Here is a 27,289-nt window from a genome sequence, read left to right as displayed (position 1 = left end):
AAACAATTCCTAAACGTTTTACGGACACACTTATATGCTTTTGGGGAATAAATCTGAGTTCCGGCGAAGACGTGTCTCGGGTGACTTTCCCATTCTTTAAGTTCTTCAATTGTCGCTTAATGAGTTCTGCTTCTTGCATACCAATTTTTTCAAGAACTATTCTTTCTTTATCTTTCAAAGATTTTTCATCCAGACTTTGAAGAATTTATTTTAATCCAGCTACTTTTTTTTTCAAATATCGATTTTTAGATTGTTGTCTTTTCTCGTGCCCCCACTAAGAAACATTCTAAGGCTCAGACAATACGATTATAAGCCATAGAAATAAATAAAAACTAGATTATCTTTATAATACAGGATGTTGCAAAAAGGGTAAACTATGCCGAAAGGGGGTGACTCAGGGGGCTATTCTGAGCAACTTTTGTTCTACGAGTTTTGAAAATTCATTATTTATGTCACAACAGCGTGATACCTACTTTGGTTTTTTTAATATTCGAATGCCTAAAAGAAGCATAAAATTTTGGCAACAAAATAAAAAAAAACTTAAATATTAAATATCTAAGATTTGGTTAAGTTTCGGACTGGAAATGCCTTCCTCTATCACCTCCTGAAAGGATCATGTCTACTTACCAATAACCGTGTATAAATCATATATTGAAATCAATTGAGACTTTTTTTATGCGGTCACCCTTATAAATAACATAACCTAAAATTGCAATATAAGGGGATTGGAAAAAATTTAATAACTTGTTGAATGAGTGATTAATCCATGATAAATGATTATTTTCCTTTAGTAAAACCATTTTTATAATTTGTAATAAGTGCAACAAGCAGGTTTCCTACTTATCTCACTGTTATAATGTTTCTTGTAACTTTTACTAAAGCGTACAAAAATCTTCATGTTGTTTCATGTCATAATTAGTATTTTATAAGCCAATAAAAAGTGGTCCCTCAGAGACCAAAAAAAGCTACTGGAATACGATATAATCAAAGTAAATTTATGTTTTTGATCGAGGTGTACAGCTTTAAATGATTTTTACTAATTATGTAGTAACAAAGGATTCCTCAAAACTAAATACTTTTCTAGAAATTGAAATTATTTTTTTGTGCTGAGGGACCACATTAATGTCGAATAACTTTTGAATTAATTGTTTACAAATGCCAGCATTCGTTTTACAAATTAAGTTACAACTTTTACTAAATGTTTTAGTTACCAAACCTACAAAAAAACATGTGGTCCCTCAGTGCACACACACACCAATGAACTTTGTGTATTGAAAACTATGATTGAAATTTAATTAGGGAAATTTGATGCAGTACGAAGTATCAAAGTTACGTTTATTCATTACGTACATTTCGTAGCTAAAAATAAAGATTCTTGAATCTTACCTCAAGTTTGCGATTTATGTAGGTACCTCCAAACTAAGTTAACTCACCTACGTACCTAGAAGGTACCGAAAAAAAAAAAGTAGAACTGTCTACAAAATACAAAAAGAAATGAGATCCCATCAGTCTCGTAACTCAGTTGTTCTACGGTTAAAAGTTGTGAGATCGTGCGTGGATAAGACTTGGTATTACATGGATCTCACAACTTTTTACCGTAGAACAACTGAATTACGAGACTTGGTTTTTTTGACAAGTATTGTTTTTGATGGACTGCATTTTTCGATTAACTCAATTTCGTCGGTGATATTTTAAGTTGAATTTTCAGATATTTTATTTCACCGCTCCTCCTGACAAAAAAACAATGAACTTTACTTCATACTTTACAGGCTTAGGACTGTCTATAACATATTTATATTTATAGGCGTTTTTAAAAGTTCATTGTTAAAGGAATATTCGTGGTGGATATGTGGTAATTAAAGATTAATTACAAATCAGTATAATTCTTCATCAATGAACAGTATTCATCAATTGTTTGTACATTTTATATTATTTACACTATCTCTCTCTTTCTTTCTTCATTTAGACATATTTTTGTATTTTAGTTACATTTAAAAACATCATCTGTGCCACTTTTGTTGTGGACAATCGAGTTCTTCGGTCACTTATTCTATACCCCGATTTCGAAAACATACGTACACAGGGAACGGATGTTACCATTATGTTACAATGCTGGCAGAATAATTGAAATAATGTCAGGTACCTATATACCGGGTGATTGGAAAGTCGATGTATTCCTTTAAATGGGTTGTAGTCGAAGGCATTTCCAGTCGATTGAACCCAATAATACATTATCCGAAAGTCAACCATTTCTGAGTTATTTAAGTTTTAAGTTTTTTTAAGAATTTTGCCAAAATTTATGTTTAAAAGCAAAATATTTCAAAAACCAACGATTTTTTTAATACTTTTTTGATTGTTTTGAATTGGTGACACCTTAGTCAACTAATCATCATCATTAATTGCGTAATATTTAACTTAATTTAGACACAGTGCTTCAAAATAGATGAAACATTAAGAAAATTTTACGAAAGATAAAAATAAAAAAGCTAATTTAAAAAAGAATTTTATCTGACAATTTTTCAGGCACTACATCGATATATATATATATATATTTGTGCTCCCGCCACCACTTTACGAAAACGATTTTAAGTGTGCGCTCAAACAATTTTTTTTCCTTTTTTCTCTATAATACCAAGTCTTATGGTCACTCCGCTTTCGAGCTTTTTGGCCAGTGTCATTACAGGAGGAAATAAGTCTGGAATTTGAAAGAAAGAAAAGACATTTATTTAGAGCTACACGAATACACCACTTCACAGAAAAACAATTTACATATACGCTAATAACACAAACACAGGATAGTACACAAAACACAAAACAAAAAATAAAAAAATAAATAAAAAAAGTTAAGATACATACAAAAAATACACAAGAAACAAATAAGGAATACCTAGCCAGTCTGTGTTGGTGGTGCATCAGCGCAGCGCCAAAAAGGCCCCGTTATTTGGAAATAGTTGTGTCAAAATAATAGATTTACTTGCCACCAAATAATTCTCCGCGCTCATTTCTACTGTTTTAAAACCACACAAAACTGTTGAATGCATTGCCATTCCTCGTTTTGAAAAATTGGAAGAACCGCATCTGAATTTGGTATTGTTCCTCTCAAGGCTTATAGGCATAAGTCTAAAATCTCTGCAGCATTAAATAAACCGAGTTCCACCTTGTTGGCACAGATTTTATAACAGTATTAGGCTGCTCAATATTTTGCTGGTTCTGTGAATATTTTATGAAATTTTCTTTTGCAATAGAGATGGAGAATGGTTGAAAATTGTAAACAATCATTTTTACCCGACTGCCGAAGGAGGAGGGTAATGTTTTTCGATTGTATGTTTGTATGTATGTAGGATTTATAATTATTTCAGAACGAAGTGTTATAGAATAGGCTATGTCTGAAAAAATTGAACAACGCTCATAATTTTTCTAATGATAGGAATAACCCTCCCACAACAGGACAACTCTCCCAGCACAAGCTTGCTTGTGTTGGGGTCCACCAACCCGCACTTGGCCAGCGTGGTGGACTAGGCCTAAACCCTTCCTTCATTGGAAGGAGACCCGTGCCCCAGCAGTGGGGACGTAATGGGTCGTGATGATGAGGAATAACCCTCCGTATCATCCGAAAAAAATCTCAGATTTTTCCTATGCGTCAGTAATTTTATAAAAATAAAAACATTTCACGTTTCACAAAACGGGGATATGATGGCACTTCAGGACTTTTTCCATCGTCTCTATAAAAATATATGGGCAATAAAAAAGAAAAAATTGACAGGCGTCAGCTTTTACATACTCTTTGGTCACACGTCTATCCATAGACCTACAACGTCCAAACAACGTCACATCAAAACCTGTCATATTTTTTTTAATGCCTATAGAGACGATGGAAAAAGTCCTGAAGTGCCATCATATCCCCGTTTTGTGAAACTTGAAATGTTTTTATTTCAGTTAGTTTCTGTTTAGTACTTAATGTTATGTTAAATGTAGTAATATTGTGTTATGTTAAATGTAGTATAATGTACAGGATGTTGTTTATTGATGTATTTAAATACTACATGGTCGTGCTAAGTATTTTGGTTCTTAAGTTTATATTTTGTTAAGGATTAAGTGTTATTTACTGAAAGTTGCAGATTTAATATTTTTATTAAGGAGTTAAATAGTTTTCTAAATGATGTTTAAAGGTAGAGTACTTAAGAATTATATTATTTGATTTTCATAGTCTGAGGGCAGACTATCTGCAGGATGGCCGAGCTGTAGGATTTATAATTATTTCAGAACGAAGTGTTATAGAATTATGTTGTCTATGATGTTAACTTTTTTATGAGAGCTCTCTTGTAAATATGGCGTCTAGCCAATGATTTCAAAAGGAAGGATACGCCCTTCAGAATATTTTGCTCAAACCTTCTTCATACAAGCAAAATAACTGCCATCTGTCATAATTTGTTGGAACTATGACAGAGCCGAGCTACTTATCCTGACGACGCAACCTTGTACGTGCGTTCATATTTTACCGTCATCGGACAGTAGGTACATAATAATAATGAGTGAGTTGCATGCGGACGTCCGTACAAGGTTACATCGTGCGGCCATTGTAGACTTTGGTAGTAAAATAATTATCGCTTTAAAATGTGTTTATTTATTAATTAAGGATGATACGATATTCCATATTCCTTTGTGACCTTCGTATCATAGTTTTTGTAGCCTTTCACAACAAAATAGGCATATTTATCACAAGAAACAAACACTCATCTCTCCGTCACAGACAACTGTCGACTGAGGACCGTTGGCCCTAAAATGTCTATTTTAGGGCCAACGCGCGGGTGCCATTTTCCTGAGTGGTTTGGCCTGTCCTTACGCAGTAATATATATGTCAATGCGTCTAGCACGAAATGTTGTTCTATGTATCTTGGGTGTAAATAAATTAAATAACGATTGTTCAAGTGCACCTGCGGTTTCATTTTCATCCCACATGTATGTATGTTTGTCTGTTTCATTGACATAATGACATAACGTGATGATCGAAAAAATAATATTTTTCCAACTATGTCGTGAGGGGTATCAAATGAAAGGGCTTGATTGGCACATTACAAAAATGGTATTTAAGTAACAATACCAAAATTATTGAAATAAAACATGATCATGAACTAAAACCCCACTACTGACGTAAAATTTCATAAAATAAAAACAACTAAAAAGTTACAAATAAAAAAATATAATTATAAACAAACAAAAAACCCGACTGCACGCTAAAAAGATGAAAACAAGCCCCAATGTTAATGGAAAGTATCGCAGGCGGGGACCGACTTGAGTGCCACACAAAGTACATTCAGTATTATTCAGCTAAATGGTGAACCCTCTACTGGAACATTGGGGCTTGTTTTTAATAATATTTTTTAAAAGACAAAAATCTTTTTTTGATCTTTTTAGCGTGCAGTCGGGTTTTTTGTTTGTTTATAATTATATTTTTAAAAAGACATAAATCAATCTTTTTTTTCTCGTCAGGCTATGATAATGATACTTTAAACCTACATAGCTATTAATAATTACATAGGTACCTATACCTTATATGTAATAATTTAATAATAATAATAATATACAATACATACCATAAATAAATAAATAAATATATATATATATATATATATATATACATATATATTATATTAGCTTCGAATATATATATATATCCGAAGCGTCCGTAGTCGAGCGGGCCTCAGTGATCGTAACTGATCGCTGAGGTTAAGCAACAACTGATACGGTCAGCCATTGGATGGGTGACCAATTTAAGTGGTACTTTTCTGGACGCTTCCGTGCTTCGGACGGCACGTTAAGCCGTGGGTCCCGGTTGCTGCTTCGGTTTGAAAACATCTGACAGTCGGGTTGCCCACTTACCCGACAACTCTCTCAGCACAAGCTTGCTTGTGTTGGGGTCCACCAACCCGCACTTGGCCAGCGTGGTGGACTAAGAAATGAAATGAAATGAAATCGTTTATTTTTTTGACGTAGAATATTAGAATTACTTGTCAAAAGTCATAATCTACCACCATTTCACAAAGGCCCCGTCATTAAGGAGGAAAGAAATGGCGAAAGAAACTCCTCGAGCATCTTTTCAACTTTGTTCTTATATCTAATACATTTTTTTACTTATTTCTAGTACAATTTTAGTTAATTATATCTATTTCATTTTTCCAACAGCCTCAGCTGAGGTGGACAAGCCCACGCGTTTTTGTCATTCAAATAATCATTTATTTCACTATAATAAGCTTTATTACATAATGTTGCTTTTACTGAATTCTTAAATTTTTTCTCAGTAAGGTTTATTTTTTTTTGATAATTTATTATAAAAACGTATACAGTTCCCCATGAATGAAGTGTTTGTTTTCGAAAGTCTGAGTGTGGGGAAAAGCAACTTATTTTTGTTCCTGGTCTCAATACCGTGAAGGGCTCCTACTTTACTAAAAGAATTTAAGTTTTTACGAACTTACATAATATTTTCATAAATATATTGACATGGAACGGTTAGTATACCTATTTCCTTAAACCTGTCTCTTAATAAAACTCTAGACCCTAATACATATATGGCTCGAATCGCACGTTATTGCAGAGTAAAAATTTTATTAATATCAGCCGCTCGTCCGTACAATATAATTCCGTAAGACATAACACTATGAAAATAACTAAAATACGCAAGCCTGGCTGTAGCTACATCTGTTAACTGTCTAATGTAGAACCATCATCCAACCGCATAAGCCGCAGAACTCAATCTGCAGGCTATCCTCTCAATATGGGGTCCCCATTGCAACTTTGAGTCAATTGAAATACCCAGGAATACAGTTTCATTTACTAACTCTAGCTTATCGTTATTTAATGTCAAATTTGTCTCTATTTGTCTTACATTAGGTAAAGTGAGTTTAATACATTTCGTTTTCTTGGTATTAAGAGCTAAATTATTTACAATAAACCAATTAGCAATTATGGAAAGAGTACTGTTTGCATTGTCAAAATTTCACTTACATCAAACTTAAATATAAGTGAAGTATCATCAGCAAACAGTACTATCTCGCATAATTTATCTACCAAAAACGGCAAATCGTTAACATATACAAGAAACAAGAATGGTCCTAAAATCGAGCCTTGGGGAACCCATACTGACAGGACAGCGAGCTGAACGCACTCCATTTATGTCGACTAATTGAGTTCTGTTTGTCAAGTATAATTCCAATAATGTAAGAGCTTTGCCATTTAGCCCATAATATTTGAGTTTCATGGCATGATCCACACAATCAAATGCTTTCGATAGATCGCAAAATACACCTACAGCATCAGAACGCTCCTCCCAAGCACTAAATATGTGCTTGACCAACGTGACACCAGCGTTAGTTGTAGATCGACCTTTGGTGAAACCGAACTGTTGGTTATGAAGAAGGCCGTGAATGCTAAAGTGCGAAAGCATTTGATGCAGCATAATTTTTTCAAATATTTTACTCAATACTGGCAAAACTGATACAGGCTTAAAATTATTGGGATCACACGTCTCTCCAGATTTAAAAAGCGGAATTAGTTTACTAAGTTTCATCAAATCGGGGAATACACCGACCTCAATACATCTGTTAAAGAGATTAGCCAAATGGGGCGCTAGGATATCAATAACATGACTAATAACTTTAACGGACATGCCCCATAAATCTTCTGTCATTTTTAAATTTAGTTCTTTATAGGTGTTAATTATGGTATGTGTATTAATACAATGAAATTGAAAGTTGAGATCGCAAGGCAGTGCATTCCCTCTAAGCAAACGTTCAGCTTCAGCACAAGATGAATCAAGGTTCTCAGTTGTAGCTATCGGTATACTACTGAAAAAATCTTCAAAGACGGAAGCCACTTCTTCACTAGATGAAACAACTTTATCATAAATTTTAAGTTCACAATTAAAATCACGTGGTTTATTCTTCCCGGTTTCAGTATTAATTATATTCCAAACGGTTTTAATCCTGTTATTAGAGTTTTAAATTTTTTTATTTATATAATCTGATTTACCTTGGTGGCAAACAGCTTTGAAGATCTTTGTATATTTCTTTACATAATCTCTAAAGTTATCGTCATGAGTAAATGTACGCTGTTCATAGAGATCATATAATTTTCGTCTGCTCTTATAAATTCCCGATGTTGCCCAATCATTAAGACTTAATTTACAATTAACATCTACTTTTTTCTTAGTGAACACGTTTTCAAATTCTTGAGACAAACCTTGAAATATTTCCTTATAGGCATCATTGGGATTCTTTTCAGAGCTCCTAATACAGTTGTCAAGTTTACTGATCAATTGAGATTTAAACTTATCAATTCTGTTTGATGTTACTGGTCTGCACTCGAAAGTGGCTGCGTTACGTTCAAAAGTACAAGGAAAAGTAATTATTTGCCCACTGTGATCTGATGGCAAACAATTGATTACAGAATGATCAGTAAAATCACAATTACAGTAAATATTATCAATACAAGTCGCTGAGGTGGGAGTTATTCTAGTGGGTTCAAGGAAGACATTAATTAAATTATATGACTTAAACAAATTAATGATACAACATTTCAAAGCAGTCTCAACTAATAAGTCAATATTAAAATCTCCCACCACGACCACTTGTTTTAAGCTCTTAGATAAGACGGTAAGACTATCCTCCATCACTTTCTCAAATAAATTATAGCCAGTAGGTGGGGGCCTGTACACGCTTAAAAATATATACCTACTTGTCCATCTCAACACAGGCTAGTTCAGCTACTCTCTCGACTGACAATTTTACGATATATTTCCTTTCTTTACATTTCAATTTTTTCTTTACAGCTATTAATGATCCTCTTTTGTCTAACGATTTCCTATTAAATGAGCTTATAACATTAAAATTCATGTCATCATTTTTAAGGTGATGTTCAGTAATACACATTATATCTACGTGGTATTGTTCTAAAAATAACTCTAACATTTGAAGTTTGCGAGAAAGCCCCTGAATGTTCTGATGTACAACTATCAGTTGCTTACCTCTTGTCGTGCATGGCAGTTTAAATTAACATTAGTATTAGTACTAACTATTGTATCAGCTGGTCCTACTTCTGTTATACTACTTACAACAGGGTCATAAATTGTTGGGTAGCATTAATTGTCTATGATTATTATCTATGTTTTCTATATTTCATATCATTGTCTATATTCAACACTCTCTTCCGTTTCTGCTCTTCACACGAAAATACACGGATCAATCACAATTCCTGTTTATTATTACTCCCACGAGCTTCAAGCACCCCCAGGGCCTACAAACCATCCACATACAGTCCACTCCGCTCCATGGTCCTTCTCGGATCGAGGGGTAAGGGCGCCTTCAAATTAGTCCTGTGTCGGTCACGAGCGATAGAATCACTTTAATCCAATCACCAACAACGCGAGCGTGATCGTATCGCTAAAATTTCAAAGACTCGATCGCCAGAGACCAGCGCCTACACAAACAGAATCCCCGTGCTCACGCGACGACCGGTGACCGGCGAGTGTGTGTGCGGGTGCCGGGTGGCGGGTGCCGCGGTGACAGAACACCCACCCCGCGACCCGCGATCGAGTAACCCAATTAAAAACATAGACAAAATGAGGTTTTAATGGATTAAAAATAAGAATCAATTTTAATTGATGAAATTTTTGCGTGATGTTATGTTACGAGTATTTTAAAAAATGGGTAATCTGGGCTATGGAAATTTTCTTTGTTCCAACGGTTCAAACAAAAAACTTCAGTGTTTTCCAAAATACAACAATGATTTAAACCTGACAACAAAAAAAAATAATGATGTCTGTGGTCGCAAAACGCATTTAGCGTAAGTCGCGAAACCTAATTAGGTTTTATTTCCATAGAAATAGATGTTACTTTGCGGAATTTTTGTTTTTTCTATTCGCCTGTCTGATTCGATTAAACGATCAGGTGCTCACGATCCAATCGCGGCGCCCGTGGCTCGCGATCCACGTCTGTCACGAAAAATAATCGACCGACACAGGTCTACTTCAAATAAGTCGCTAATTGTCGCGCGGCTGCAGCGCTGCTGCAAAACAAATTAATGATACAACATTTCAAAGCAGTCTCAACTAATAAGTCAATATTAAAATCTCCCACCACGACCACTTGTTTTGAGCTCTTAGATAAGACGGTAAGACTATCCTCCATCACTTTCTCAAATAAATTATAGTCAGTAGGTGGGGGCCTGTACACGCTTAAAAATATATACCTACTTGTCCATCTCAACACAGGCTAGTTCAGCTACTCTCTCGACTGACAATTTTACGATATCTTTCCTTTCTTTACAGCTATTAATGATCCTCCTTTGTCTAACGATTTCCTATTAAATGAGCTTATAACATTAAAATTCATGTCATCATTTTTAAGGTGATGTTCAGTAATACACATTATATCTACGTGGTATTGTTCTAAAAATAACTCTAACATTTGAAGTTTGCGAGAAAGCCCCTGAATGTTCTGATGTACAACTATCAGTTGCTTACCTCTTGTCGTGCATGGCAGTTTAAATTAACATTAGTATTAGTACTAACTATTGTATCAGCTGGTCCTACTTCTGTTATACTACTTACAACAGGGTCATAAATTGTTGGGTAGCATTAATTTTCTATGATTATTATCTATGTTTTCTATATTTCATATCATTGTCTATATTCAACACTCTCTTCCGTTTCTGCTCTTCACACGAAAATACACGGATCAATCACAATTCCTGTTTATTATTACTCCCACGAGCTTCAAGCACCCCCAGGGCCTACAAACCATCCACATACAGTCCACTCCGCTCCATGGTCCTTCTCGGATCGAGGGGTAAGGGCGCCTTCAAATAAGTCGCTAATTGTCGCGCGGCTGCAGCGCTGCTGTCAAAATCCATATAAATTTTGTGATTTAAAAGATGCGCGTCTGCAGCGCCAAAGCAGCGCTGCAGTCGCGCGTCAATAATTTATACGGAATTTAGACAGCAGCGCGGCTGCAGCGCGACAATTAGCGACTTATTTGAAGGCGCCCTTACCCCTCGATCCGAGAAGGACCATGGAGCGGAGTGGACTGTATGTGGATGGTTTGTAGGCCCTGGGGGTGCTTGAAGCTCGTGGGAGTAATAATAAACAGGAATTGTGATTGATCCGTGTATCCATATCACAGAAATATTTTAACATCACAAAACAACATTAAAAGCAAAAGAAACAAAACGCAAAATAATATTATGTCGTTCCAAAAAACTAAGTTTTTTTTTTTATAAGGGTTTTGGCTTGGCCACTGGGCCTTTAAGCCATGTCTTTATTTTCACATTTCACAGCACAAAAAACTAAGTTATAACAGGAAAAAAAATATAAAAATAATAGTCTGTGTAACGCACGCTAAGACAGAATGTCAGTTGTCAAGTTGACAATTTACTACGTCACGGACTACACGGACTATAACCATGGAAGTTGTATTATTACTTCCATGGACATAACACATAACCAATAAAAAAGAAAAATTCACATTGAACCAGTGGAGGGTACCAAATTGAACGCAAAAGAACGAACTCGGGAAATGAAAATGTGATGGGGACTACTTTCTTGGAACCCTCTTGACCCTAGCCTTAGCTGATGAGGCCACATCACCGGCCGTCTTCGCTTCTTTAGGCGCAGGTGCAGAGGCTGGTGCTTCAGGCGTTGCCGCGGCCGGGCAGATCACATTGAGCTCAGCCATTGTCGTGATGCTGTGCTGCTTCCCGTCGCGGTCCAGCACAATGACGCAGCCGCCCCTCGTCCAACAGCGCGAGACGCCGAGCCGCTGCCGGGCTGTCAGGAACGCATCGTGACGCGGCTTGGTCAGGAACTCTGCTAGCGTCCGTCCGCTGCCCTTGAGCTTCGATTTAGCGTGCCATACCCTGTTCCTTACTGCGAGATCATTGAATTTGACAAGGATAGGGCGAGGCTTCTCTCGTACGCGGCCAAGCCTATGACAACGCGCAATGTCGGTGGCGCAGACGAATCCAGGGTCCTGTATGTGATCAGTCACAGCCTTCACAAGGGCAGCAACTGTGTCCTCGCTCTTACTGTCTGGAACACCATGCAGAAGAAGCATTTCCCGTCGGCTGTGTGTTTCTATCTTGTCGATGTGCTGCACCAACATCCCCACCTGCTGCTGGAGGCTGCCCAGTGCCATCATGATGAACGACCGGAACACAGAGAATTCAGCAGCCAGTCCGTATGTGGTGATGGAGGGCGGGGCCTTCGACATCTGAGTGTGGAAGTCTGCCATTTTTGCAGTAAAATGCTCCTTCAGTTCATTGATTGAGTCAACAATATGCTCCATTGCAGTGTTGTTTATATTGTGGTGTTATAAAAGATTATAATAGTCACTCGCAGGTAAAAACTATCACAATTTCATAAAATTTAAAAATTATTTCTTTTTATTTAGTAATTAATTATATTAATTAAATTTAATTTAAAAGTTAATGTGTACTTTATCACATCTATTGTTAGACGATATTGTTAGTGTCCTAACTGTGTTAGTGTCGTAGACCCACCACCAGCTGAACCCACAGGAGCAGAGTCACCACAAGCTTGTCCTCCACCAACAACAATTTCAACATCACGCGAACCAGGTATAGCTCTCTATTTTCAATCGATAGAAGACAAAAATAAAAAATCGCCGCGAGTACTTAACTCAACCCTGAAAACAGCATTTAAAACAATGTTGTGATGATTGGACCATACTATGAAGGTGATAAAATAATTTTGGATGCATAACAAACATGTTTGTTTTTTTTGATCGATACTTTTATTACAGAATGTAAACAGCTGCAAAATATATTGATTTTATGAAAGAGTGCCGAAAAACAAATCCACTGAAAGTGCATAAGATGGAAAAAGAAGATTATTTATCGACCAACCAGATGGAGAAGAAAATAGTGTAAAGAAAATATTCTGTTTCTAAGAAAAAAAAAACTTATAAAGAAAACCCAAATTGATATAATATATATGAAGGGACTAGATGGAAAAATGGAAGAGCTCAACATCGCAAAAAAGGTTCAAGGCAATGCCTTAATAATATCCGAAGATGATTTTGTTTGCTTGTGGCCTGATGGCACAGAAATTGCTCAAGCCAAGTTGGATGACTTAAGATTAATGTACGACGTCATACCTAACAATTGTTTAGATTTCTACCAGTACCAAAATCTATGGGGTAATATCAATATTACATAAGATATAGAAGTTATGGAAACCAACTAGACTTCCCTAAAGAGCCAGATACGAGTTCTAACAATGATAATGTAGAATGACTTTTTATTCATGAAACTTGTGATTATTTTATGGATTAAACCTGCTGTACTAATTAAGAATACAAAAGTTTTTTTTTACGTTAATTTTATTTGATTTTATTTTGTTATGAGTATGTCTTCATCATCGCTACAGAAGATGATTGCGATGATGAAGTTGAATGAGAATCTTATACCTATGATTACTGATTAGTTTAAGGTTTAACTATTGTCATTAATTCATCTCAAACGGCCAAAGAATTGGCCTATTTGAATTGCCGATAGGCTAAACTCATAAGTTTACCTAATTTCTTACGTGATAAGCTGTTAAACTTGTTGGAAAATATTGCATTAGCCACACGCAGAGAAATTTGGCTTCAAAATTATGGCAGCCCGGCTCATTACACAAGAGACGTAAGATCGCCGATGGATCGGCCGTCTCGGTCCCAATTTACGGCCCCCCGGTCTCCGAATTTAAATCCCCTCGATTTCTACTACTGGGGTTGTATAAAAGAGAAAGTCTATGCAATAAATAATGTAGAAGAACTGAGACACCTTATTTATGAAGCAGCGCAACAAATAAATGTGGCAAGAAGAGCAAGACTGATAAAATGAGCAATTTTTGCAGTTAGTACACTAATGCTGACCAAATCTTAATAAATTAAAAGATGCAAGCGATGGCTCAAGTCTGATATTGGTGGGTAAATTTTTACTGGTTATTTTTTTCGAGCGTGTCTTGGCTGCGCGAACATCACTATTTTGTTGCTCCGCTTAAATATATTTTATGTTCCGTTGCAAGCTTCCTAAACTAACTTTAAAGGCTAAAATATAAATCACTAATCAGTTTAATAGTAAATATCTTATTGTGCTAAAAGTGTGTGAAGACCGAATACTGCCTATAAAAACTGTTTTTTTTTCTCGGCACATAACCTAAAAATCACCCGGTGTGCGTCATTGCTTTTCACATCAATAGTTTGTGGAATTTGTTGTAGTAAGAAAGAAAAAAAATAGGTTTATTTGCCAAAAAAACATGCAATAAAATTTAAAAATATACAATTGAATGAAAAAATGGCAAAATGGAACAATCTCAGCATCTGCTGTAAGTTGTGGCCAACGTTACAGCGCTGGTATTCAGATTGTCCCATCTCACATCGGATAAAACTAAACATACATTACATGCGGGTAGTGGACTGGACACGGATCACTTGTCCTAGGTAGGGATACTGATCGACAATTTCGATGGTGACACCTCCTACAGTTACGGGCGATGATGAAACATGTTCGTTCCACATGACCTTTGTCTTGTCCATGTTCATTTTCAGCCCAACTTGTTTAGAGGCATCATTCAGGTCTGTGAGCATTTCGCCTAACTCCTCCAGCGTTTCCGCCATAATAACTATGTCATCAGCAAATCGTAGATGAGAGATATATTCGCCATTGACGTTAATGCCCAGTCTTTTCCACTCTACAAGCTTAAAAACATCTTCCAGTGCACAGGTGAACAGTTTCGGAGAAATAACATCTCCCTGTCTCACGCCCCTTTGCAACTGGATCGGTTTTGTGCTATGTTCGTATAATCGAACTGACATTGTGGCAGCATTGTACATACATCTCAACACCTCGATATAGCGATAGTCTATATGGCACCGCTGAAGGGATTGAAGCATCGCCCAGAGCTCAATAGAATCAAAGGCTTTCTCATAGTCCACAAACGCTAGACATAAAGGTAGATTATACACCTCGGTCTTCTGTATAACCTGCCGAAGCGTGTGTATATGATCTATGGATACATGGCGTCGCACGCGTGTGGGTGTTTACATTCGCGCCCCAGCACGAGTGACGAGGCGAGCGAGGAAGGAGGAGGTTAAAACAGGAACGGCCAGGTTCGAAGATGCCCGACTCAAGGAACTCGAAGCTAAACGCCACGCTCGGAAAACTCGTCCCAAGGTGTCCTACAACTACACCTACAACACGAGCGGACAGTTACAGTGCAACATCTGTAGCCGCACGTTTAAGACCAAGTTCGGCTTCGCAAGCCACGTACGAGCACATGCCAGGAACTGACAAGGTGTCGCCGTCGACGGACACGTCGTGGAGGACATCATCATCATTTTCGCTAGTAAAAGTTCATGGTTTAGGCAGTCGAAAGCGCGTGAAAAATCTAGGAGCACAAGGATACTTCATGTCAGTCATGGCCTGAAGCATTTGTATCTACCTTATTTATTATTTTAAGCACTTGTTCTTCGGTACAGGTCTCGATATTAATAATAATAATAATATAATATGTGGGGACATCTCACACACGGCCATCCGACCCCAAGCTAGGCAGAGCCTGTGTTATGGGTATCGGACAGCTGATATATCTACACAAATACATAGATAGATAAATATTAAATATAAATATCAACACCCAAGACCCGAGTACAAATATTTGTCTTTAAACAAATATCTGCCCCAGCCGGGAATCGAACCCGGGACCTTCGGCATAGCAGTCAGGGCCACTAACCACTACGCCATTCGACCGTCAAATTATATTATATTATATTAAACTCTTGTGCAGTGTATTTGTTAGCTCTGTGGGTTTCTAGTAGGCTGTCATCTAAGTTTGTGCTGATTGGAATATCCAAAAAGAAATCATTAATTTCATTTGGAATTCTGAGATGATCTGGTATTGGTGTAAGGGTTGTAAAGTTAGCAATTGACATTTTTTTTAGATGGTTCCACATTTGCTTGGGGTTACGCTGGTTATTCGTGACATAATGGGTAAAATATGCTTCCTTTTCTTTTTTTATTGAGCTGTTAACCAAATTACGAAGGTCTTTATAATATCTTAAATGTGGCTCTTGTTTTGTGGAGATTGCTCTGGCTAGAGCCTCATCTCTAAGCGACATCATATACCTAACAGTGTCCGTCAACCAAGGTCTAGGGTTTTGATTTACCCGTATTTTTTTAAGGGAGCATGCTTTTCAAATAACATGATGATTAGTTCATTTAAACGAGTCACCATTTCATTAATGTCGTCTGTTTCTAGCACACTATAGGTACCATGGCAGATTGACAAGATCTAAATAAAATTCGTTCTCATCAATTTTTTTTAAAGATCGTGTCCATAAAAATTGGCCATTGGATTTTGGTTTTTTTATCGAAAGTTTGACCAGTACCATGGCATGGTCACTAAGTAGAGGATTGTGATGAACAGTAACATTTTTAAATAATTAAGGTGAGTCTCTAATTATAATATCTAATAATGTTGCCGAGGAATTTTGAATTCGTGTAGGCTCCTGTACTAATTGAGTTAGATTTTGGTTTATAAGAAAAGACATAACGTGTGGAGCAGGAGACTGATTAGGTTTCAGCAGATCTATATTGAAATCGGTCAACACACATAATATAATGATTGCAATACCCAAATGAGCTGATTGATTCACTCATTTTATTTTATTTAAACACTTTATTGTATACAATATACATAGGTATAACAGTAAAAAAAAAATGGAGAGAATTAAACTAGACTAGTATACAAGGGCGGACTTATCGCCTCAACGCGATCTCTTCCAGTCAACCCTGGAGGTAAGGACACAAGTGGCTAAACTCTTAATAACTAAATTTATTGTTGTATACAAAAGTATCTAACAAAACCTATTTTCTAATATTTACACATAAAGTACGTACATATTTTAGAATCATATATACAAATTATCTATAATAAATATATATTTACACAATTAATAATATATATTATAAATAGATATATACTAAAATAAATAAATACTAACTACCTACCTATAAATTTCTACCAACCTAAGGTCGTGAAATAATATCTTTTCAAATTATTTTTAAATGCGTTAGGTGATGATGATAATCTTACATCCATAGGCAATGCATTCCATAGATTCACCGCTTTAATCGCGAATGAATCTCTGTAGGTGGCACTATTATGTGACGGTACACTCAGCATCTTATTCTCCTGTGATCGCAAAGCACGGCCGTGGGAGCACAAGTAGGTGAACTTGCACCGTAAATAGTGGGGAGCAGAAGGATTATTGAGGACATTGTACAATACAGTTAAAATATGAGTATCCCTTCGAAGGCGAATTGGGAGCCACTTAAGTTGAGCACGATACTCTGAGATATGATCATATTTAGGTTTAGGTTTTAGGTTTAAACGTTTATTCTCATAAGAACATAATATACATTTGTTCACTTAAAATGAGATGTTAATTAATTAACTTAAGTATCTATGTTAGTCCTTAAATAATAATATTTACATTTTTTGCGCATGCAAGTTGTTGAAAGTTATACAATAGTTGTAGTTATAGTTAAATATTTTTGTATTATATTGTGTAGGTTACGTAGCTAAACAAATAATTAGTACTTAGCAGCTATATTACTATTTTATAACAGTGACATTTTTATAAATATAACCCTTTAGCAATTTTTTAAATATAAATGGCGATTTTACATTTTTGATGTCTTTAGGTAATTTGTTGTATAGCTGTGCTCCCTCATAAGCTATACTTTTCTTGCCATACAAAGTCCGGTGGGAGATTAACTTTAAATTATTTGCATTTCTTGTGTTGTATTTTTGTTGTTTTTTAGTGAAAGATAGTTGTGAATGTGTAGTTTTATTAAGTAATTTATGAATGAAAATGCATGTTTTAAAAGTGTATAGTTGATTAATGTGCATCAATTTAGTTTTTTCGTAGATAATTTGTGTTGCTTCTAAATAATCAAAATTGAACAAAGTTTTGACAAGTTTGTTTTGAGCAATTTGTATTTGTTTAAGATTCGTTCTGGCAGCTGCTCCCCAAATTTCTATCAGGTATTCTAAGTGAGGTTTAACCAAAGAATTGTAGATTGTGTACCGGACACTAGTTGGTAAACACCCCACAATTCCTCGTATAGCCCCTCTTACTGAAGACAGTTTCGTTTTTATTCGGTCTAGATGAGGTTTCCATGTTAGTTTAGGATCTAAAATTAGACCCAAATATTTTTCCTGGTTGGATTTAGTAATGGTTTCCCCGTTGATGGTTAATGGTTCATGATCTGGAATTTTCTTATTTTTGGCTGAGAATATCATATAATTCGTTTTGGAGGTATTCACAGTTAGAAGGTTGCACTGAAACCATATGGAAAGTTTATCTAAGTCTTCCTGAGCCTCTTTGATAATACTGTCAATAGAACTGCCGAAATAAAAAAGACATGTGTCATCAGCATATAGATAAGTTTGTCCTGTAAGCCCAATATCCTTTATGTTATTTATGTAAATAAGGAAAAGTAAAGGTCCCAAAATGGATCCTTGTGGCACTCCACACTTGATGAGTTGAGCATTACTTTCAAAGTTGTCGATCTTAACTATTTGATACCTATTAGTAAGATATGATTGGAACATCTCATAGGCTGTACCAGTGACACCAATACCTTTTAGTTTTTTTAGAAGAATTCTGTGACTTACTGTATCGAACGCTTTTTTCAGGTCGATAAATATACCCAGAACTATATTTTTACCATCGATGCTCAGTTTTATTTGTGTTGTCAAGTCGATAGTTGCAGATAGTGTATTTGATTTTGGGCGAAATCCATACTGTCGTTCAAATAGGAAATTAGTGGAATCTAAATATGATGCAAGTCTAGTATGAAGTATTCTTTCAAGTATTTTTGATGTCACTGGCAAAACTGAAACTGGGCGATAATCCCCTGGGTTTTCTTTGTTACCAGACTTAAAAATTGGTGTCACTTTCGCGATTTTCATACTATCTGGGAAGTTACCGTTACTAATACATAGGTTAAGGCAATGAGTTAGTTCGTCTTTCACAATGTTTTTAATGCACTTTATGGATTTTGTAGTTATTTTATCTATCCCAGCACTAGTATTTGAGTCTAAATTGTTAATAATTTTTTCAATCTCTTCTACCGTGATAGTTTTAAGTTCTGAGAGTATATCTTTTTCGTTCCCTTTACAAGTTGTATGCACATCATTATTTTGATATCTCAAAGGTATTTGGTTAGCCAGTTCAACACCGATTCCAGAGAAAAAATTGTTAAAGCTCTCACAAATTTCATTGCCATCAGTTACAGTTATGTTATTTATTTTAAGCTTTGAAGGAACACAACTACTCTTTAATTTATTGTTTGTTAATTGGTTAATAAGCTCCCACATTTTTTTAGGTTTTCTAGCTGTTTTCTTGAAAGTGTCTATGTAGAATGCACTTTTGGTCTTTTTAATTTTTCTTGCTAACCAGTTTCTTGATCTTGATAGGGTCTCTTTCAGTATGTTGTCTCGAGGATTGAGTTTATGTTTTCGCCAGAGGTGGTTCCTGTCTTCAATTCCTTTGATGATGTCTCGATTTATCCACTCGTCTCTAGGAGGATTGACTATCCGTGTTTTTATCACTGTGCTTTCTTTAATGCATTTGAGAATATTATTTTCTAGGTTCGTATAGCCGCTATCTTCATTGAATCTGACATTCGACATTGTTTCGTACATCTTTTTGTAGTCAATGGCATTGTACGTTACCTTAGGTTTTAGTTTGTGTTGGAATTTTTTAATTTCAAAATATATTTGCTTGTGATCTGACATTGCTGAATCCAAGATTGACATCATATAGCTATGTTCATTCAAATTTGTGCAGACATGGTCTAATATTGTCTTGGTTGTAGCTGTCTCTCGTGTGCAGTACTTAGCATTTATTTTATTTAGTATTGTTAGGCCACACTCTTTGCTTGTTTTCTTGTACTCTTTTGTCTGCTTGTCGGGATTTAAGAGATCGTAGTTAAAGTCACCAAATATTATTAGTCTTTTCTTGGACTGTAGTTGCTTTTCATATTCATCCAAAAACTCTTGACAATTTGTATCTCCTGGTTTGTAAATACCACCAATATCTAATGCAAGTTTATTTAGGTGAATCCATAGGTAGTTATTACCGCCAATGTATGCCTCTTCTAAGAATGAGTGCTCTAAGCTAGAGTGTATATAAATCGATACACCTCCGCCGATGACATCTGTTCTGTAATTATAGTAGTGTGAGTAGTTATCAAGACTAAGATTTTTTGCGTCATCCTCTGATTTTATCCATGTTTCCGTTAGAATTATAATTTGTACAGTAGTAGGTATTTCTTTAAGTATGCATTTTAGTTCATCAAACTTGCCACTTTTTACAATACTTCGTGTATTGGCATAGAAAAACTTTAGGGATGATTTGTTTATTGAAAGACTGTTGTATGTATCTGCTATTTCATACTGTGTATTTTTTGTTTCATCATATTCCTTATCAGTTATTGCATCTTTTCCAGTTAGAGTATCTAGTTTTTTGGGGTGTGAGATTGAATAATTTTAGGTATTCCCTTTATGTATTTTATTATTAAATCTTTTTCTCCATTCTCTTGTCTCTTTTTTATTTCGGCCTGTAGATCTTTAAGAAATTGCTGTTGTTTTGGTGTCTGATCATAGTAAATTTTGTATTTTTTATCAACTTTATCTTTATTTTGTAGTATTTTTCTGCTTATCGTATTTGATTCAAATGAAACTTTAATTGGTCTGTTTTTGTTAGAGTCATATTTTCCAAAGTTATATACGTAATCCAAAGATAAAACAGATACATAAATTTTGGAGACGTTCGAGTTTATTAAGTAGCTCTTCAGTTAAGTCGAGATAGCTTACATCTGCGTAGTCGAGGATGGGAAGCAGCAAAGACTGCGCCAGCGTAATTTTAGTGTGGTGAGGAAGGAAAAACTGCATGCGCTTGAGCGAATGAAAAGATGCAAACATTTTTTTGCTAACAGCTTCCACTTGGGGAAGCCAGGATAGGGTGCTGTCCATTATGACGCCTAGATTCTTTACAGCATTCACAAAGTGTATTTCACTCAGGGCATCCAATGCGTCTCCCGCGCAGACGCGGGTACCGTTAGATGAGTCAGGCCTGTAGGCGGTGCCGACGGCCATAGTCCCGGCGCCCGGCAGGCGCACCTCCAGCCACAGCTGCTCCAGTGCGGAGGCTGGGTGCGCGACCACGCGAGCGCGCAGTCCGCGCCGGATATAGAAGCCGACGCCCCCCGACGCTGGTCATTTGGCCTCGGGGACAGTTTCAGAATATAACCTGGTATCTTTGGCGCGCAGACAATATCTTGACCTTCTTTCATCCATGTCTCGTTTAAGGCTAGAATATCTGGTTTAAACTTTTCAACAGATACTAAAAGTTCGTCTTGTCCTGTATTCATCGATCTTATGTTTAACAAACCTAATTTGAACTGTCTATTTTTACGTATATCTTTCACTTTTAAAGAATAACAGTAGCGACTCGCATAATATGTTCTCACACTTTTTAAGACAATTTGTCGGAATGCAACACTTTATAATGCAGAACAATGATTCATGAGAATAATTGATATCTGCAAACTCAAAAACAGACATAAGCATTTTGTAGGATACGTATAAATATAATGAGATAAATGTAAACGAATTATCGCACAAGAAGCTTAAAATGAACCTGTAATACCTATTTTCGAAGTTGTTTGCAGACATCAAATTAAGCAACATATACACAACCATAACATAACAATAGAATTCGATTTCGACACTTCGGTACAATGAAGCTTGGCACGAAGCTAGCCGACACCCTGAATGATCTCATGGACTACTTTTTAAAAAATCCCACGGGAAAGCCGTTCCAAGGCGCAACAAATCCCACGGGAACATCCAGTTGTAGTTTAAATTCATTATTTGCGAAATCATTAATGTTTCGGCATCGATGGAACATTACACCATGCGACTATTCAAATGTCAGTACACCCCCGCCAGTGACAAGATCACGCAAGGCCGCCCCAGACCTGCAGCATGTAGACCTCAGCTACGATCAGTTCGCTCGACTGCTAGATTCTAAGCTGGATATCAAGTTTGATTTCAAATTTAAGGAGCTGAATGCTATCATAATTGAGTTAAAAGTGGATTTTACGAAAACTACAGACTTTCTGTCTGCACAACAAGATGATCTGAAGCGGGACCTTGGGAATATGGTGGAGATTCTGGAGCGTGAGAATGCTCTACTGCGCACTGAGATAGCCACCACAAAAAAACTGATCTCAGAGGCCAACGCAAGCGGATTGTACGGACTGATCAGTCAACTTCAATCCGATCTGAATGAACGCGACCAACAAACACTCATCAATGATGTGGAGATCTCATGCATCCCTGAGTTTGAGGGTGAGTCCGCTGTACACCTCGTCAAAGTGGTGAGTGCCAAGCTGGGAGTGAAGCTGGGGGAGTCGGATGTGGTGAGCGCATCCCGCGTCGGGGCCCGGCGTGGTGCGGTGGAGACCAGCGACGTGGTGGGCCGCGCGCTACGTGACCAGCTCGTCAACAACGCGCGAGTGCGCCGAGGCGCCTCTACTGCAGACCTCGGCCTGTCACCGCATGCTGAGCAACGCCTGTACGTGAACGAGCGCCTTACCAAGGCGAATAGACAGATCTTTGGTAAGGCGAGAGAATTGGCCCGCACCCATGGTTGGAAGTTTGTGTGGACCAGAGAAGGCCATGTCAAGGTGAGGCGTGATACACATGCACCCATTCATCAAATTCGGTCCGCTACAGACTTGAATAACATTTTTGGTTTGCAAGATAAAATTAAATAGTTGTTATTATGATGTTTTGGGTGCCATTCTCATATACTGTAACTTTAATCAATGTGTAAGATGTAGTGTGGCAACACTTTCCCCTACCAATAAACGTCATTCTAACATCAGACTTGGCTTTGATTGCGCGCGTCCTCACATGGCGACCGTGCCAGCCGGCCTGCCTCCGTGGCAGTGCCGGCGGACCGAATAATAAAATAAATTAAAAACAAAAGACTTTTACATAAAATAAAAAAAATAGTGTGAGTGATAATGTTAGTAAAAATAAAATGAAAATGGACGATTCATATAATCTAAACCTAAAGGATAAAAATTCCAATAAATAATAATAATTAATTAAATATAAGAAACTTGAAGAAAATAAACATGACAATCAAATGGACAAAATATAATAAAATTCTACAAAAACATGGATGGCGCCGGGAGACAAATTGGCTGCTGAGGAGAAGGCGCTGGGAGTGTGCGAGTCGGGTAGCAGAGGATGTCCTCCGAGCTACAGCTGCGAGGCTGGAGGAGGATGCTGCTGCCTGATGCTGCCCAGAGGGACGCGAGGAGCTGGACGCGCCCACAGTTGGATCCCCGCATGTTCTACCGCCGCGCCACCCAGATGAGAAATTTATATTCTTTCGGAACATTACTTAGAAATTCAGGTTCGCAAATTATTTAAATTCTTTTTTTTGAGTTGATTTACATTTTTTCAGTTAAATTCGTTAAATTCGTAAAGTTATTGTTGTCAAAATATAAGTAAAGTATTTTTGTAATTTTATGTAGAAGATGAATACATAAATATTTCAGTAAGAATAAATAGTATTCGAATGCTTAAATAGTAATTCAGTTCTAAAGTATTAATATTAGTAATTCAGTTATAAATTGTTGCATGTTTATTTTCTTTGGGAAAAGATATATGTAATTAGTTATTGACGCTTGTTGACGACTAGGTAATATTTCATCAATTAAAATCTAGTAAATATATTAGAAAATCATACATATATCGTACGTGTACGTGTCCATACTTATTGTCAATTTTTATATTACATAATATTATATTTCATTTCAGGATATTTTATTTTACAGGTTTAAAGTACCTACATGCAAAATTTCATTTTTTCAAAACAAAAAAAAAAATACTTTCATTTAAATCTCATAAAAAATATTTTGATTTCTAAAAGATAAACATATTCATACCGATAAACAATGGAACTCATAAAATTACCAAATAATAAAATATATAATAATAGAAAATCTTACCTTTTTTTTATAAATTGTTCGAAAATATTTTTTAATTTAAAATGTCTAAATTCCGTCAAAGTACTATTCAAATTTCAAAATTAAACTGCTAACCTAATCAAATTACAATAAATTAAATTATATACTTAAATAGATACATTTTTGTTTAAAATATAAAATAATCCAAATTACAAATTCAATGCATTGCACAATTTCCTATTTACTTACTTAATCACTTAAATTCAAAATATTCTTTGGTACTATAAAAACATTCCTTGACTAGCCATTTTTTTTACCTATACTTAAATTGATTATTTGCATTTAAAAATTAAACCGCTTTTCATTTATTAAATCACATAATATTATAGATACGAAGATAAGAAATAATAAATAAAATATTTTATTGCACTTAATTTACAATTAAAAAATAATCAAAGAAAGAAGTAAAATAAAAATTAAATGAATTAAGTAATCCACTATGAGATATTGGTCAAATGAAATTAATAGTACGTAAATATGCAATTCAATAAATACTTTTTATTTTAATTCTAGTAATAAAGTTAATCCCGCGTAAATACTTATTTCATACCTACGTATGTATGAGTACGTTTAAAACCATACTTAATCAAAAACTATATGTATTTTATCAGTAATTAGATTTTTTTAAACCCGTCATAACAATTTTTCTTGTATTAGATTTTACCTTGTAGTTTGTCATAGTCTTGCAACGCAATAACCCGATACTATTTTTCCCCATTTTCTTATTAAGTATAAAAATATCGTATCAAAGTCCAATTACATATTTGGAGCGATGCATAGCATTATTCTTTGAATCCATATAACAAAAACATACTTCTCACAAAAATGGTCACACGCTCAACAGATATCGTATTTCGATCCGCCGCGCATGCAGTGAGGAATCTGATGATCATGCATATTGGGAAATCATGTCATGTCTCGATGCAACACTTAAGCTAAAGTTATAACAGGTCTAAAATAATTTTTTTTTTTTTGGATGTAACTACGTTTAGGATATCATTCATTGGAAGTATTAAAACAGAATCACGAAATATGCAGTAGTCAAAAATTCAACGCGTTAGATAATTAAATACATTATAAAAATAAAAACTGATAATAAAAATAAATACTTACGTACAGTTAGATTCAGAGAAACCTGACCACCTGTAATTTTTTCACTAAATTAAAATAATGTAATGCCCGAACCATATTGATAAATCGAATATTAAAATATATCTCAACAGTATAATGAAGTTAATAGTATAATGAAGTTCCAGTATCAACATAAATTTCAACACGTATTATTAAAATATACAGTATCTCGAAAAGACACGTACGTCACTACAGAATAAAGATAAATAAATAATAAATAAATTTAGTAAACTAATAAAAATATAACTACGTACCAGAGTTAGATTACGATAAATGATTTCGAAAAATAGTTACTGATTTTAAACTTAGGTACCCATAAATAAAAATTATGACGTTTGGAATGTAAAGAATAAAAATATAATAAATAAATATTAGATATTGTTACGTAAACATTATGGTTTAAAAAGAAAACAAAATCGTAATAGAAGAAAGATAAGTAAAATATAAAGTTTATTTTGCGAGCAAAGACACGGCTAGATGTAGTATTAAAGATCTTTTTGTCGTTCCAAGAAATGATGATTAGGTACGAATCGTCTTGTCGTCGTCGTATGTAGATAAGCGAAGGGTATAGGTATCGATGTACAAGTATAAATGTTGTTTAGTACTCTTTTGAGACTAGGGATTGATTAGTTTTGTTAATTGAATGAAGATGTATGTATTATAGTGAAAATGGTTATGGGTAAGCTATTATAGAATATTAGGCAACGTTTGAGAAGTAAAGTAGATCTGTACGCGTAGGAGCAGTGTATGGTTGAGGATACTTTGGTCTCTAAGGGCGGATTCGGCCAACGTCGAGTAAATTTTACTCTCGAGTAAAGTACCAGTTACTCGCGAGTAAGCAGGATTTTGCATTCTACCAAACCTGAAACCAAGATAACTAGCTTATCCCAAGAATAAAATGTTATACCGCCAAAATTGACCGTGTAACGAGCTTATCCGAGAGTAATTTTGTAATGGCGGCAGCACATCAGCTGATTAGAAAACCGTCATAATGACATATAAACACATCTGTCAAAACATAAACAAAAGTACGTTAAAAGGCAAAGTCTCAGAATAACAACAGCGAATAAAATATTAAAACATAAACAATTTCATACTTTTATAATCCATTCAAACTAAGTTGGCATGTCATTTCTATTGCATGCTTTGAAACGCAGCTATTTTTATTTTAGTTGCATTACAGTTTCGTTCCTCGTTCATTCAATTTAATCATGGTATAACTTGGTAGAATGCAAATGTACTTATCCTAGATATTTACTCGCGTATAATTTTAATTCCGGTATAGTTATTCTCGTGTAACGTGATGTTTGGACGAATCCACCCTAAGACGTTGATAAACAATTGGACTGATCACCCAAGCGTTAACAATATTTTATTGGCCGAAGGGTTCTAAAGGACATGAGTAATATAAAGAAGGTAATACGAGTAAGGGACATACAGAGCGCAATTACCAAGATAATTAGCGATTACGTATGGTCAGAGGACTTATATAAATAAAAAGTTAATAGCAAAGTCATCGAAGGTACATATGGTAGGGTACAACAAGGTGTCACGTCCTTTTTTCTGATCATAGTGCGGTCGAGAACCCTCCGTGAAGAATTTTGGAATTGCCTAAGAGTAGAGCTAGTTTAAATGTGCCCTTGTAATATTTATGGAATATGTGTTTTATATTATAATTATTATAGAGTCGACTCTCGTTGTTTTGCGTACCCTACAGATAAATATATAAATAAATAATGAAGACCAGCGCTGGCCCACCAAAGAGTGGAAATAATTATATGTACCCTTTCGTAAATGTATGTGTGTGAAATGAAATAAAAGTATAAATAAATAATAAAAAGATGACTTTGAAAATAAAAGAATATGAATGATGAAATATATACGCAAAATAAATGAAATAAAGTATAAATAAATGATAAAAGGTAATTTTGAAAATAAAAGAATATGAATGATGAAATATATACGCAAAATAAATAAAATATAG

The 27,289-nt window shown here is 35.5% G+C and overlaps 1 protein-coding gene across 1 annotated transcript; it reads left to right on the top strand.

Moving 5' to 3' along the window:
- The first annotated feature begins 21,867 nt into the window (after positions 1-21,867).
- LOC125491305 lies at positions 21,868-22,908 on the top strand. The gene has a single exon (XM_048632928.1). It carries the CDS (start codon positions 21,868-21,870, stop codon positions 22,906-22,908), a length of 1,041 nt encoding a protein of 346 aa, XP_048488885.1.
- The last annotated feature ends 4,381 nt before the right edge of the window (positions 22,909-27,289 follow it).

This window comes from Plutella xylostella, chromosome Z, assembly GCF_932276165.1.
Source record: "Plutella xylostella chromosome Z, ilPluXylo3.1, whole genome shotgun sequence".
Lineage (NCBI taxonomy): Eukaryota > Metazoa > Arthropoda > Insecta > Lepidoptera > Plutellidae > Plutella > Plutella xylostella.
The sequence above is the reverse complement of the archived record's forward strand: the minus strand, read 5'-3'. Positions and strand labels throughout refer to the sequence as shown.

What these genes read in the sequence shown, in the direction of transcription:
- LOC125491305 (XM_048632928.1), top strand. Translation starts at nt 21,868, where the DNA reads ATGAAGCTTGGCACGAAGCTAGCCGACACCCTGAATGATCTCATGGAC.